Source organism: Camelus bactrianus, chromosome 3 (genome assembly GCF_048773025.1).
Source record: "Camelus bactrianus isolate YW-2024 breed Bactrian camel chromosome 3, ASM4877302v1, whole genome shotgun sequence".
NCBI lineage: Eukaryota > Metazoa > Chordata > Mammalia > Artiodactyla > Camelidae > Camelus > Camelus bactrianus.
In genome coordinates this window covers 55,951,855-55,966,675 of record NC_133541.1, presented here as the reverse complement: position 1 = coordinate 55,966,675, position 14,821 = coordinate 55,951,855, and the positions used below count along the sequence as shown (strand labels likewise).

The window sequence follows — 14,821 nt, the reverse complement described above, 5'->3', positions numbered from 1 at the left end:
TACTTTTCATTAGGGAAAAAAAAAAGCTCAAAGTTAGAAAATTATTGCAATATTGACTGTGTGTATCATTGACTAATCAGTTACCAGTGTTTTAAACTAAAGAGATTGTAGTTTGAAGGTGGTCATTTTAAAGCAAAAATTAATGAGTTCTACCTTATAGTGTTCCCTATTAATCTTTCATATTTGACTTCAATTGTATTATCATTTCTTCCCTTGTATTAAGGAACTTTTTTTTTTTTTTTTTTTTACCAGACTTTGTCCTTTCAGGTGTATGTTCCCAACATAAACTTGGCCCTGTAATACTCCTGGCAGTACTACTCTTCAGTTTTTGACAGCTTACTTTTCATAGCAACTGTTTCAAATATCTCCTTTCCAAATGCTCTCAAACTCAGCTTCTCTCAGTAACAGCTGATAACTTCATATCCTTTTGACAGAGAAACCAAGACCATCTCGAATGATCTTCATGATGAATGAGCTTTCACCTCAGCTAATTCTTACTTCCTTACCAGTAGATGATGTTAATCACATCCTTCCTTGCAGTCTCAGAATAGAGACCCTTCTTCCCTTTCTAAACTGTGCTCTGAATTTCCTGTCTTTTGTCTGTTAGAGGCCCTACTCTCCTGATTTATCATTTTCTTGTACTCTTTCCCCATCTAAATAAAACCTCCACTTGACTATCTTACTCCTTTTAACTACCTTATGATTCCTGTCCTGTGTTTCTAAGAGAGGATTTTTAAATAAGTGGTCTGTAGCTACTACCTGTAGTTTCTAGCAGCTTCCTTCTTTACACCCTGTAATCTAGCTTTCACACTACAACCTCACTGTAATTATATTTCTTTGCCTGGTTAATTCTTACTTACTTCAACACTAAACTCGAGAATAATAATTTCCAAGAAGCCTTCTCTAAATTCCCTAGATGGACTCTTCATGAATATCTCTTTCTTATTAGTTTGTGTGTCTAGTTTCCACTTTACACTATATTTATTCCTTTAGAGCTGTAATCATGTCTTATTTATATTTGCAGTGCTTGATATAGATCATGATTAATCTCTTTAATTGAACTGGAAATCAGTATCTTTTCTTTTCCTAAAACTTTTGATCAGTGTGCCATTCAACATTTTTAATACTTCACTTGAAATTGTCTCCTCTCTTGCCTTCTACATCTTCCTGGTTTATTACCTCAGAATTCTTTCTTGAGAGCCTATTATTTGCAAATGTTTGCTTGGCACCATCAAATTACCATTAGGTATATTTATGTAGCTTTCAGTGAATATATATCTTTTAACAGTTTCTGTGCACCTAGGCATGGGAGATTCAGTGATTAATAAGGCAAAGTTTCTTTAGCTGAGAACTTCATTGACTTGAATGAAGTTACACTATGCCAAGTAATCTAGGCCTTGTCCAATAGGACATGAGTAATCTAGGCCTTGTCCTATAGGGCATTTGTTTTAAAGTTTTCATGTGAAGAAGTGATATGAACACATCTGTACTTGTTAAAAGGTAATTATTTGGCAGCCTTAAATGTAGACCTGAAGGGAAGGAAACAGGAGAGATACAGGGGACAGTTCTAACAGTCTTTTATAAAAGATGAGGAAAGACTTGATTACAACAATGGCAGTGGGAGGAGGATGGGAAAAATACCAAAGATATTTATCCAACCTTGTCCTTTCATCCATGTTTCAGTTGTGTGTTTTACCGCTGGACTCTCAAACACCTCTACTTATATATCAACTCAAACTAGAAATAATCCTAGAAACAAAACCTAATATTTATTGACCCCTTCGTTTGTGCCAGATACCATTCTAATTGCTTTTTATTAATTAACTCATTATTCCTCCGACATCTCTATAAGATAGGTACTATTATTATCCATATTTTCTGAAGAAGGAACCATTGCATTAAGTTTCAGTAACTGAGCAATTTCACACAGGAGCCATAGTTTTGTTTTTTTTAAACCATAGTGCTATATTATCTGAAACCTGAATTGATTGTTTTTCTCTTGCCTTTCCTTCTAATGGCACTCATTTCTCTGCATCACCATTTCTGCCATCCTGTTTTCCAACCTGAAAATCTGGATTATTTTAAATGCTGGTGTCTCTACTTTCACTTTTTCCTTATTTTTCTTTCCTCTCTTTACTTCCATAGAAATGTCACTGTCATCATGTTACTGAGTTGCTTCATATCTTTAAGGCATAGACTATCACTCATTGAATCAAAACAAACGAACTAATCCAAAAATGGGAAGATCTAAACAAGCATTGCTCCAGGGAAGACATACAAATGGCCAATAGGCACATGAAAAAATGCTCAATATCTCTAATTATTAGAGAAATGCAAATCAAAACAACAATGAGGTATCACCTCACACCAGTCGGAATGGCCATCATTCAAAAGTACACAAACAGTAAGTGATGGGGAGGCTATGGAGAAGAGGGAACCCTCCTATACTGTTGGTAGGAAGGTAGTTTGGTGCAGCCATTATGGAAGACGGTATGGAGATTCCTCAAAAGATTAAAAATAGACTTACCATATATGATCCAGCAATCCCACTCCTGGGCATATATACAGAGGGAACCTTAATTCAAAAAGATACATGCACCTCAATGTTCATAGCAGCACTATTTACAATAGCCAAGACATGGAAACAATCTATATGTTCATCAACAGATAACTGGATAAAGCTGTGGTATATTTATACAGTGGAATACTACTCAGCCATAACAAAGAATAAAATAATGCCATTTGCAGCAACATGGATGTACCTAGAGATCGTCATTCTAAGTGAAATAAACCAGAAAGATAAAGAAAAATACCATATCACTTATATGTGGAATCTAAAAAAAAAAGACAACAAGCTTATTTACAAAACAGAAACATATAGACATAGAAAACAAACTTATAGTTAGCAGGGGGGAAGAGGTAAATTGGGAGTTCGAGATTTGCAGATACTAACTACTCTATATAAAATAAACAAGTTTATACTGCATAGCACAGGGAACTATATTCAATATCTTGTAGTAACTTATGGTTAAAAAGAATATGAAAACAAATAGATGTATGTTCCTATATGACTTTATTGTGCTATACACTAGAAATTGACACATTGTAAACTGACCATAAGTCAGTAAAAATACATTAAAAGAAAAAGAAAAAACAAATATCCTGATGTATTTCCCAGCATTCTCAATATAATTCCCAGAATTCCCAGCAACGGATCCTGTCTCATGTATACAGCTATTCCCCCTTATGACGAAGAAGGGAATAGTTTCCTATCTTCTATAGTTCCTTTGTAGTTCGTTGCTTCCTTTGCTCATTTTTCCATGTTCTTCTTCTGGTCTGAATTTTTATTTATTATTCCTTTCTATCACATTAACTTTTCTTCAAGATTTAGCTTAATCATGGATCTCAGAAAGGACTGAGACTTCTCTGGGGATCACCTTATCTAAGCTGCATCAGGGAGTTTGTGTGAGGGGGGATACATGGCAATGCCTCAGCTTAGGTGTGAATACTCAGGTTTCTCACAAACATATAAAGAATTTGTAATATTTTTACCAAGGCAATGAAATACACTACAGTTTATGATAACTTCTCCCACAGCCTGTTTGGTGTTTGTTTCCTTCTGAGATACTTCTCTTTACTTTCCACTTCAGTGCACCTTCAGGGGTTTGAATGCACACAATGTTTGGTTTTACCCCATAGCTATATTTTTACCACTATATGTTATACTTGATTATATGCATTACCTTACAGTATTAAATAATCACTTCTCTCTTTTTCTTTTCTTTTCTTTTTTTTTTTTAACAATAGACTTGACAATAGAATCTTACATTCCATTTCACTCAACTACATCTAGGAAGCACCAAGTCTAAAGTTAGAAGCATAATAAATATGTGTGTAAACTTCAAATGGAGCAAAAATAAGCTCCCTATATTTATTACTGTGCAGGGATAAATCCAAAACATCTGATATTTCTAGCCTTTCCTATCACCTAATATACACATTTAAGCTGTGAACTTTCTCAAAGTCCTGCTTTAGCTTTACAAGTTTTGATATATAGGGCTTTTGTAGTTCAAATCTAAAGTTTTCCATCATTATTTTACATATTTGAAATGTGTATGTTCAGTTTGTAAAAGTATACAGTGTTGAATAATAAGTTTTTTAATTTCTAATTTTATTGCATTATGTTCAAAGAATATAATCCATATCATATATATTCTTGGCTTTTTTTTTTTTTTTTTTTTTTTGCTTCTTTGTGGTCTAGAGTGTGATCGGTTTTTTATGACTATTCTAAGAGTGTTTGAAAAAATGTATATTTTCTTTCTGTGGGTCCTGGGTCTTATAAGTGTCCATTCAGTCAAACTTGTTAATTGTGGTCAAATCTAATTTTTAGTTTGTTTAAATATATCAGTTTTTGAGAAGTCTCATTTTTTCCTGTGATGATGGATTTGTAATTTTGTCAGTTTTGCCATATATACTTTAAATATATACTGTTACATGCATTAAGGATCATTATAACTTGCTTGTAAATCATTCCTTTTATTATTAAGTAAGGACTCTCTTTGTACTGATGCTTTTTGCCTTAAATTTTACTTTTAGACAAAGCATCTAGTCTTATCTAGTTGAGTAATCACCAATAATTTCACAATGAAATAAACAATTATTTTATGGCTCCATTTTCAAAATGGTGTTTAAAATGAAGTTAACTTGATGGCAATATGTGATTAGCAACCATATATTAGAACCTGATCTTGAAAATGAATTATGTGGTCATCTTACAGTAGTCAAATTACTATTCAGATGAAGTGATACTAAAAATAAGTTGACATTTCCCATGTAATAGCACCACTGATTCATGTTCATCACCTACAGTGAATGCTAACGTGAAGACTGTATAATTTATTCCACTTTAGTGTCCTTTAAAACTGTCCAAGCCTATTTAGAAAATAGTGAAGTATCTGCTACATTGGCTTCTGTCTACTTGCCTTCCAGAACTTGATACGCTTGCTTGCCATAAAATAACACAGGCTAGTTTAGATTTAAGATATTTAGTAATTCTGTAAATGACATAACATTATCTTAGCCAGAATAAAAAATGTCATAATAGCATGGATTCAGTTCATCCAATTTTTACTGACCGACCACACACCAGGCACAAGCACTACACATATACAAAAGAAGAAAACAGGCCTGGCCCTTTAAGGATAAATATTTTCAGATCAAACAGAGAAAAATCTCAATGTAATATGGTTGGTACCACAAGAGAACTTATGCAAGAGATCCAGAAACCATAAATTCTTATTCATTGTTTGCTAATGAAGGTAAATATTGCTATAATTTACACATCTAAGGTGGCGGCCAATTGTTTTAACTATAATATAGGAAAAATTGAAAAGAAGGACTTAAAGGAAAAGAAATGAATTCAAAATGCAGGGTCAGTAAGATTATTAAACAAGTTAGGAGGTGTAGAGTTTTCTAATTGTTGTTAATAAATAAATTGTTGTTTACTAACACTTGTTAGTAAATAAATGTTCTTGCTGAATGTCTTACACATTCTAAATTGAACTGATGCTTCTCCCCTTCGCCTCTTGTGCTCTTCCCTCCAAACCTGATGCACATCCAGTGCTACCTGTCTCACCGCATCCAAGCAATGCTTATGCCAGAAATCTGGGTCATCCATGACATGTCCTCTTCCTTACCCTTGTTTGGTTGGCCTTCATCAATCCTGGCAGTTTTGAACTTTGAAACATATTTTGAATCCATTCATATTTCTTCTTTACTGTTGCCCAACCACCTCAACTTATTCCTATGATAATTCAGAAGGAATCTTCTCTTGCCCCCTTTATTTCCTTTTCCTAAAGGGAGTTATCAGAGTTATCTATTTAGAACAATAGATCTCATGATCATGTGCTGCTTTCTCAAAACCCTTTGTTGATCTGTCCTATGGGAAAGTTAAAATCACATCTCATGCTACACACTGGAATCACTGATTGCACCACTCTGACCTTTCTTAATATTTCTTACTCTCTGTCACTCTCCTGCCCACCCTAGGGTCTTTACTTTTTAATTCCTTTGGTTTATAATAATTTAATTCTGTTGCCTACTTGTTAATTCTTTTTTTTTGCCCCTGTATCACCAACACTTTCTTCAGCTCTTAGCTTAAATTTTACTTCTAGGAAACGGTCTGTAATCCTCTAAAGTATATCTTCTCTTTTCTTTTTCTAGCATTTATTACACTGGTAAATAAATATTTATGTAACTGTCTGTTTCCCCCTTATCAGCTCCTGAGAACAAGAATAAAGTCTACTTGGTATAATATCAGATACGTTGTAGGCCAAATATTTGTTGGATAAAAAATACACTAATGAGTGAAAATTATGAGGTCAAAAATAGATTTAAAAATATATATAAACACCTAAAACAGCTCAATCATGTCATCACTTTAAAAACTTCAAATTTTTGCAATTGAATTCAAAGCTATTTTATGTGGAAAGGCCGTCATATTAAAATTTTTAATTCAAAAATTTACCTTTATTAACTGCTATTTACAAAACACTATACCATATGAATTTTGCCTTCTTCCCAAAAGCATATTAAGGATAAAGATTTCTTATCTTGAGAATATCCAAGAGAATGTGGTATATATAGTGTCTGAAGGCAGGTAGTTCCCTAAAAGGAATTCCGGGCGTTTTGAGGAGTGTTGGCATACTCTAAAGCCCAGTACCTGTTTCTAATACAAGATTTGGTGTATCTGCTTTCTTAAAAAAAAAAAAAAAAAAAAAAAAAAGTTACACTAACTTTTTGTTAAAACTACACTTAACCATCCTTCTCTGGTAACTAAATATCTTACATATGTCGTATCAGTGAATATACAGTGAATACTATAGTAGTTGAAGTTTAGAAAATACTGTAGTTAAAGTTTAGAAAAAATGGTAGATGAAGTTAGGCCAAATGTATCTTAAGCACTTTCCCATGAGATTTATTGTTTTAATTTAAAGCAAATCTTTAGCATTATTTTCTCTACCTTTGTTTCTCTGTTCTAACAGGAGTACCAGGTATTTGCTGAATTTCTCATCTTTTAGCCTAATTGTATTTTTATAGGTACTATTTTTAGGATCTTTGTTAAGGCATTTTTAAGATTATCTCGCCATCAAAACATTACACAGATATAAATGCACCCTTTACAGATACCCCTTAATCTTTGTGTTTATATGTGCTAACATACAACAATGTTTTGTTTTGCTTTGCCTGTGGCAGCAATTAAGCTGAGTTATACCCTATATTAATAAAAAAGACTTAGAAAAGTGGTTTAGTGACTTAGCCCCTGTTTCTAGTTTGGAGACAATATAAACAAGTATTTTCACTTATTATCTTATTACTATTTTCATTTTGTGACTTTTATAATCCATCTGTTATACCACTTTTAAGAAAACAGTTACTAACATCTTTTAAATACTGTTTCTGCTGCAGTTACGTTCAAGCTCTTTTTTTATTCATAATAACAACTAATGGGGATATGAGAGAGATTAAATAAAATAAATGTTGAAGGTATAAAAATTAATCTTTGTATGGCAGTCCTAAAATATTGTGATGTAGTGAAATATCCGAATTTTCTTTTAAACCTATTGAAATTTCTGCTTAAGCATATTTGAATTTTTCTAGATAAAATTTAAGAGCTTTAAAAAATTTGTTACATTAGATGCATATTGCTTCAGGTCCATGTTAATAATGCTGTTAATTACGGACTAAATTTCTTTCTACAAAAGCTGTAAATTTCAAAAGAAAAAAGATATTTCGGGGAAGATATGCCTTTTTGCATAAACTTTTTCACTGACTCATAAGGGATGTGAATTTTGAAAAGATGAGTATATAATGGTTATCCTTTTCCTGGAAAAATGAAATACACAAACAAAAATTACAATGATTCATGCTATTCACACAGAGCTGTTCTTCCATGACTGTAATTTGTTCTGTGACAAAGATTTTAAAAAAGAACTTAAATAGGAGTTCTGTGGTCATGCAATCAGAACAAGCATGTCTTGGATTCTAAGACAAGGCCATTCTAGGATGACAGAGTAAGCAATTGAAAGAGGTCCTACAGCAGACCGTTGAGAGGAAGTCAAGATGGCTAAGTAGACAGATCTGCCTTAGAGATCTTAGAGACTGCATACCTCTTCTGCTTACATTCCATTAGTAAGAGCTTAGTTCTTGGTGAGAGCAAGGGAGACTGAGCAATATAATGTGACTGGGCTGCCGTGTGCCTGGCTACAGTGTATCACGATGGAAAAAGAGAAAAACAGATGTTTGTGGTCTACTTGCAGTCTTTTACAGCTGCTACAGAGGACCTTTGTCAAGTATGTGAAAGTAGTGCATACATGAATAAAACTATAAATCTCAATGAAGTTAAGTGTTCTGGGAAAAATATAAATGGACAGAATCGAAGCAAATAGACGTAGAAAATATAAAAAGGATAATGACCATAATTATTTCCCAAATTGCCTTTGTATTAAAGCAGCTTTACTGCTGCATAATTTTTAACTTTTAAAAAGTAGATAAACACCGCATTATATAAACTTCTTCAGAGCATTGAATGAGTTTGCCATCCAATTCATTTTAAGAAGGTAGAATATCCCTAATGCTTGAAAATATAACCTAGTTTGATTATATAACCCAGTAAGAAACTTTCTAAACCTGTTATATAGAATATAGATAATATAGAGATCTTCAATAAAATATTAGCTAATAGAAATCATTAGCCTGTTAAAAGGATCATCCATGATGATCAAGCATGGCTTAATCTCAGAAATACAATGATGGTATAAGTTTAAGAAAACTATCAATATCTGATTACTTATATCATATTTCCCCAAAGAAAAACCAAATAATACCAATCAAATATGAAGAGGAAAATGTCTTTTTTTAAAATTCCTGATCTTTGAAAATTGTTTTTAAAATACTAGACATATAAAGATTTCTTAGTATGATAAAGAACGTCTTCAACCAACAGCCAAAATATTTAACTATGCTCTGCATTAAGATCGTGAAGACAGGAAACTACTTCAGTGCCCCCCCCCATTCAGTTTTGATTTCTGTGGTTTCAGTTACTTGCAGTCAACCAAGGTCCAAAAAAGTTACATGCAAAATCCCAAAAATAATTCATAAATTTTAAAATTAAAATGCGCACCATTCTGAGTAGCCCGATGGAGGCTCACCACGTCCTGCTGCTTCCCCCCCCCCCCCCCGGGGTATGAATCATCCTTTTGTCGAGCACTTTCCACCCATTAGTCACTTAGCATCTCCTGGGTTATCAGATCCACTGTCATGGTATCACAGTGCTTGTATTCAAATCACCCTTATTTTACTTAATAATGGTGCACACAAAAGTAGTGATGCAGGTGATTCAGATATGCCAGAGAAGCTGTAAAAGGTTTACTTTAAATAAAAGGTGGAAGTTCTCAACTTAAAGAAAAAAAAAATCGTAAGCTGAGGCTGCTAACATCTATGGTAAGAGCAAATCTTCTATCCATGAAATTGTGAGGAAGGGAAAAGAAATCTGTGCTAGTTTTCACATCTCAAGCTGCAAAAGTCAAGACCACAGTGTGTGGTAAGCATTTAGTTAAGATGGAAAAGGCATCAAATGGGTGGAAGACATGAACGGAAAACGTGTTCTGACTGACAGCAGTGAGTTTGGGCCAGAAAGCAATGAGCCTGTATGAAGACTTCAGCAAGGGTCTCCTGAAACTAGTGACACCAAGCTCTGTAGTAGTTCTTCATATAATTAAATCGTTTTCTCTCCTTTTGTAATTCAGTCACAACCCCCCCCCCAGAATAATACATACTTTATGAGCTAGAGCTGACAACTTTCTGTGCATCCTCAAGTCATGAGATAAAGTTGTCTCATGAGTTGGAAGTAAACTTGAAACAAGTCGTAGAAATTCCACCAAAGAAACGCAAGAAATGTGGTACCTCTCCCTTCTACATAAAGCTCTAATCCCCCAAACTGGATTCTTATTTAACTTAAAGTTTCAAAGCATGTATTATTTATATTACATATACATTATAAATGAGCAAGTTAGGCAGTTTGAGAAATACACTCTTTTATAAACGCTTCGAGTACCACAGAGTGTACTTCTGTAGAACTTATCATCAGACTAGTATTTGCTACTGATCAACATGCTGTCCCAAATGGTACTCTAAACTAAGTCCTCACAATAGGATAAAGGGGGGAATTATCCCTTAACAATAGACCCTGGAAGAATAGATGGACAATTTAGCTCAAAAATGTGGTCCACAAAGTGAAGTATGGGCTGAAATGCTCTGGACTAGGGCACTGTACTGGGTAAACAAACTGGATAATTACTAGTTTTCTGTTCACTTCACTTTGTGTCCTTAGGCCAAGGCCAAAAATTGCTGTCACACCAAAAACTAAATCATCAGGCTCTATACTAGAAATCAACTAGTGACAAAACTCTATTTTCAAGACACCTCAAGGTGGGTATAGCACAGTGGTAGAGTGCATGCTGAGTATGCACAAGGTCCTCGGTTCAATTCCCAGTACCTCCATTTAAAAAAAATTTTTTTTTTAATTCAGGACATCTCTATTGTTATGGCCAAAGTGTAATTATTAAGAAAAACCTGTACAAAATTCTTGTGCCACTATGAAGGAATAGGTGCAAACTATAAAAATGTGGGACACCTTTAAAATGTAGGAAGGCAATCTCAACAACAGAGTAAGAGGCATATTTAAATCAGTTAGTCACCATAACCTGGCCTATTCGGTTAATTCATTCATTCCTGACTATTCTATTTAAAATTATAATTTCTACCTCCTTTACTGGGAACTCTCTATTCCCTGTTTTTTTTTTTTTTTTCTCTCCATTAACACTTACCATTGTTTCCCCTACCCCCCTCCCCAGCTAGGATGTTAACTTCAAAAGGGCAAGTGTTTTTTTTCCTACTGTATTAGTTGCCGTATTGGAGAGCTTATAAGAGTCCTTGGAAAGATATATTTTGATTGAGTTTATTAAATAATTTTGAAGTCATAAACTGAAATTTCAGAAGGTATTTCAAAGATTTAACTTAATCTTAAATCTTCTTAAGCTTAAATCTTCAGCTATATCATTTATTTTTGTTTCACTTTTAAATAACAGCTTAAAAAAGCCCTTAGGAAACATATACAATGAAGAACTTTGAAGGGAAAAAAAACCTAGCATATTATATACCTTTAAACAATGTAGTCCCCCCAAAAAGAGAAAAAATAAAGGAGCCAGGGATGACTCAACATCTTTACTTGTTGAATTTTAGTTTAGATGCAAAGGAACATTTTTCCCCTGTAATAAGCAAAAGCCTCTTTTATACACTTGCTGAGCAACTACAACTGAGGGAGAAATAGCATCTTTGAACCACACTAAGAAGTTGCAGCAATTCACTGAATTCTGTTTTGTTTTTGTAAACCTGCTCAACATTATGGTATATGTTTATATAAAAGCATAGGTGAGCTTGGTTTGCAAACTCGTCTCTTTTTTACGTCTTTTTATTACACAAACAGTGACGTCGTATGTCTAGCTTTTAGTATGAAGAGCAACTACCCCGTTATAGTCATTGTCAAAGGATGTAGATCAAATCTTCTTAGATCTGACTGTAATCATGTATATTTAAACTAAAAGAGGACGAATGTTTGGTGGTAAGTTTTTCTCTAACATTGTGTATTAAAATTTTAAGCAAGTTTAGTTAATATGAAAAAATGCAGTTTTGCCCTTCATTTTTGAAAACATTGAGTGTTGATATATAATGTGAAATAAAACAATATCTGACAGATGGTAGGTATTCAATTAATGTGCACTGAATAAAACTGCATGTTCTTGCTTAAAGTAGAGAAATAGATTGATGGTTCATCTTACTGTCTAAGAAATACTATTTCTCCTTTTAGACTTACATGCTTAATCAGAAGTTTAGAATTTTGGCATTCATAAGTAACTAACATTTTAGATAACCATATTTAAATCTACATTTCCTCAGGAAATACTAAAAATCATTGGCCTTCATTAATAACTTCCAGCACTATAGAATAAACATATTTTAGTATTTTTATCAATTTATATACCAGGAAATGTATGCTACAAATATAGAGATATTACATCTTCTAATGAAATATTAATACATGAATGAATAAACTGAAATATAGTTTAAGACAATACAACAGATACACTAGATCTGGGATTTGTTTTTGAGTTCTTTTCATGGCAGCACTATTGGATTCATACTGATCTGTCTTCAGCATATTTCTGGTCCCTTCTTGACTATTCTTAGTATTTGTAATGTGTCTAACAAGATTGAGGGATGAAAGCCATGGTTGTAGAACAGTTGTATGTATTCCTGCTCTGCGTAAGAATTAAATCTAAAGCCTTGATTTGATTACAAAGAGTCTAACCCAAAGTTTTTCATATTCCTATTTCATGACACAGTAGGATTCCATGAAATAATCTGCAAGTGAAGTAGTCTTTGAATTTTTTAATCTGAGTTTTCCATAATCTGTTTATATGAGACTAATCTCTCCAAATCTAATTCTTTTCTTTTATTCAGTTTCCTAATTACTTTTTCAACCTTACTACCCTATTTTTGCTATCAGTTATGTTTTGGGTACCAATTATAGTATATCAGAAAGTGCATAATTTGAGTGTTGCCACCTATAAACAGAAAATTAGGTACACTTATTTATGACACAGAAAAGCATAACCTAAAAAAAAAAAAGGTTCTTTTTTCCAACTCCTACAACCACTATTTTCAAACTTATTCCTTCCATATTTACCTATTTGTTGTTGATGTTGCCGTTTCAGACACCTGTACCATAAAATAAAGCATTTACTTAAACTTTTATCATTTTGTTATATTATTATTTGCCTTTTATATGTCATTCCATAGATATACCATCTTGTTAAAGTTCTGTGACTTTAAAAAGTTTAAAGAATTCTGTTTAAACCAGATAACTTAGTCATATACTAAACTAACTGCTGTATCTCAGTTGACCTCTGGAGTGGGGAAAATTACCAGTATTTGTTGCCAAGAATGAAAAGCTTCCCTTCCTACCGTCTTTTATCATTAGTCTTTGGTTTTGTGCCTTCTCTGTAATGATATAGGTTTGTTTCTCCTTTATTCTTTGCAGAGTGCTGCAGCAGCTCCCAGTCCAGTGCTAGGAAACATTCCCCCAGGAGATGGCATGCCAGTAGGTCCTGTACCACCAGGGTTCTTTCAGGTACTCAGAGAAACTCTGACTAGGAATGTTAAGGCATAGGAACTCCTGTTCCGTTTTATTTAAAGATATGAAGGAGAATGAGGCTATTTTAATCCTTAAGGTAAACGTAATGCTGTGCAGCCAACTCTTGGTTATTCAGAGACCTGTTGTCTAGTTTACAGACTAGCCTATCCTTCCAATGTTGTGTTTGTTGTCAATTTTTTATTCATTTATTTATTTTGCCATTTCATTGTCCAAGTAAGGAAAAAAGTTGAAATGCAAATTAGCCCATTAAATTAACTGTGCTAAAAATTTGGTGGGAGAAGAGGCTAAGGATAAGGTTCTGGAATGACATACGGATTTTAACTATCTAAACTATCCATATCCCCACAGACTAAAGATAATCAAGATTTGGCTGTACTTTAAAAATATGGCTAAATCATAACCTATTCATTTATCAAAATTATAGCCTGTAACAAAGTATTTTGAGAATCATCTTTGTGGCTTTTAAACTGGAATTTTTATCAATACCATTATGTAACATTTAAAAATCAGATTCTAAAATACATGTTAGTATTTTAAATTTGCAACAAGCCTATTTATTTTAGTAAAAGCTGATAATGATTTTAGAATTTTAATAAATCAATTTTTAATTTTACGGCATCTACATTTAAATCTGACAGTTTTCTAACCCAAACCAACATAGATTTTAGATTTTTTAACTACATAAGTAATTTTATAACACCTTTTGAGAAAGAATTTAGGAGTTAAGAACTATAGTTGGAAGGCATTACAGGAATTAAAGTAATATGCTATATTTTTAATGAATTACATTAGGTATTTATAAACTAATTTGTCATTTTAGTGTTTTGTATTTTCAAAGTCCTTGATAATCATTTGTCAGTTAATGAGTATCAGCATTACAGGGTAGATCAATGTATTTATACATGTGAAAATGGAAAAAAATTATAAGTAATTTTCCACAGTATAGCAATTGAATAAAAAGGTCATAATTAGAACCTAGTATCAACTCTGAAATGTTAAGTCCTTTAGCTCGGAAATGTTAGTCCTTACTTAATTGTCTGGCTATTCCATATTAATATTCAAGTAGTCTAGAATATTTCAGAGTCTTTTAGAGCTCACATGCCGCCTTGAGGGTCCTTTCTTACAATCTAGGAACATACTCTAACTCTTGATTATTAATTAAGCAATCACTATTTAAGATCACAATAATAATAATAGTAGCTAACACTCAATGACTGCTTACTCTATGCCATGCTTTGTTCTAAATGTTTTACATGTATAAACTCTTAGTCCCCATAATAACCTAGATGTGAAGTATGAATTATTGTCATTCCCATTGCACAGATGGAAAAAAATAGGGCTTGATAAGCAGTTTGCACTAAGTCAGAAAGTTACAGGACTGAGATTCAAAGCAAGATTTCTGAACTTCTGCCTTGAATTTACCTTTTAAAGTTCATAGTTGATCATTATTCATAAAGTACTTGTAGCTACATTTTATGATTTTTATTCATGCTCTGATTTCCTGCCACGGATAGATCAGCATTAGGGAGTAAATCAGAAGAGTTTATC

The 14,821-nt window shown here is 33.1% G+C and overlaps 1 protein-coding gene across 7 annotated transcripts in view; it reads left to right on the top strand.

Annotated features, from left to right (window-relative positions):
• SSBP2 (single stranded DNA binding protein 2) overlaps positions 1-14,821 on the top strand; it is a 248,500-nt gene that overhangs the window by 158,426 nt on the left and 75,253 nt on the right. For 4 of the 7 annotated variants that reach the window (XM_010949228.3, XM_010949230.3, XM_074360320.1 and 1 more), the window contains exon 5: positions 13,160-13,249. The exons of the other annotated variants lie outside the window; for them this stretch is intronic. In XM_010949228.3, the coding sequence (XP_010947530.1) occupies positions 13,160-13,249 (90 nt within the window). The remainder of the gene's footprint in view (positions 1-13,159; positions 13,250-14,821) is intronic. 7 annotated transcript variants of the gene reach the window in all.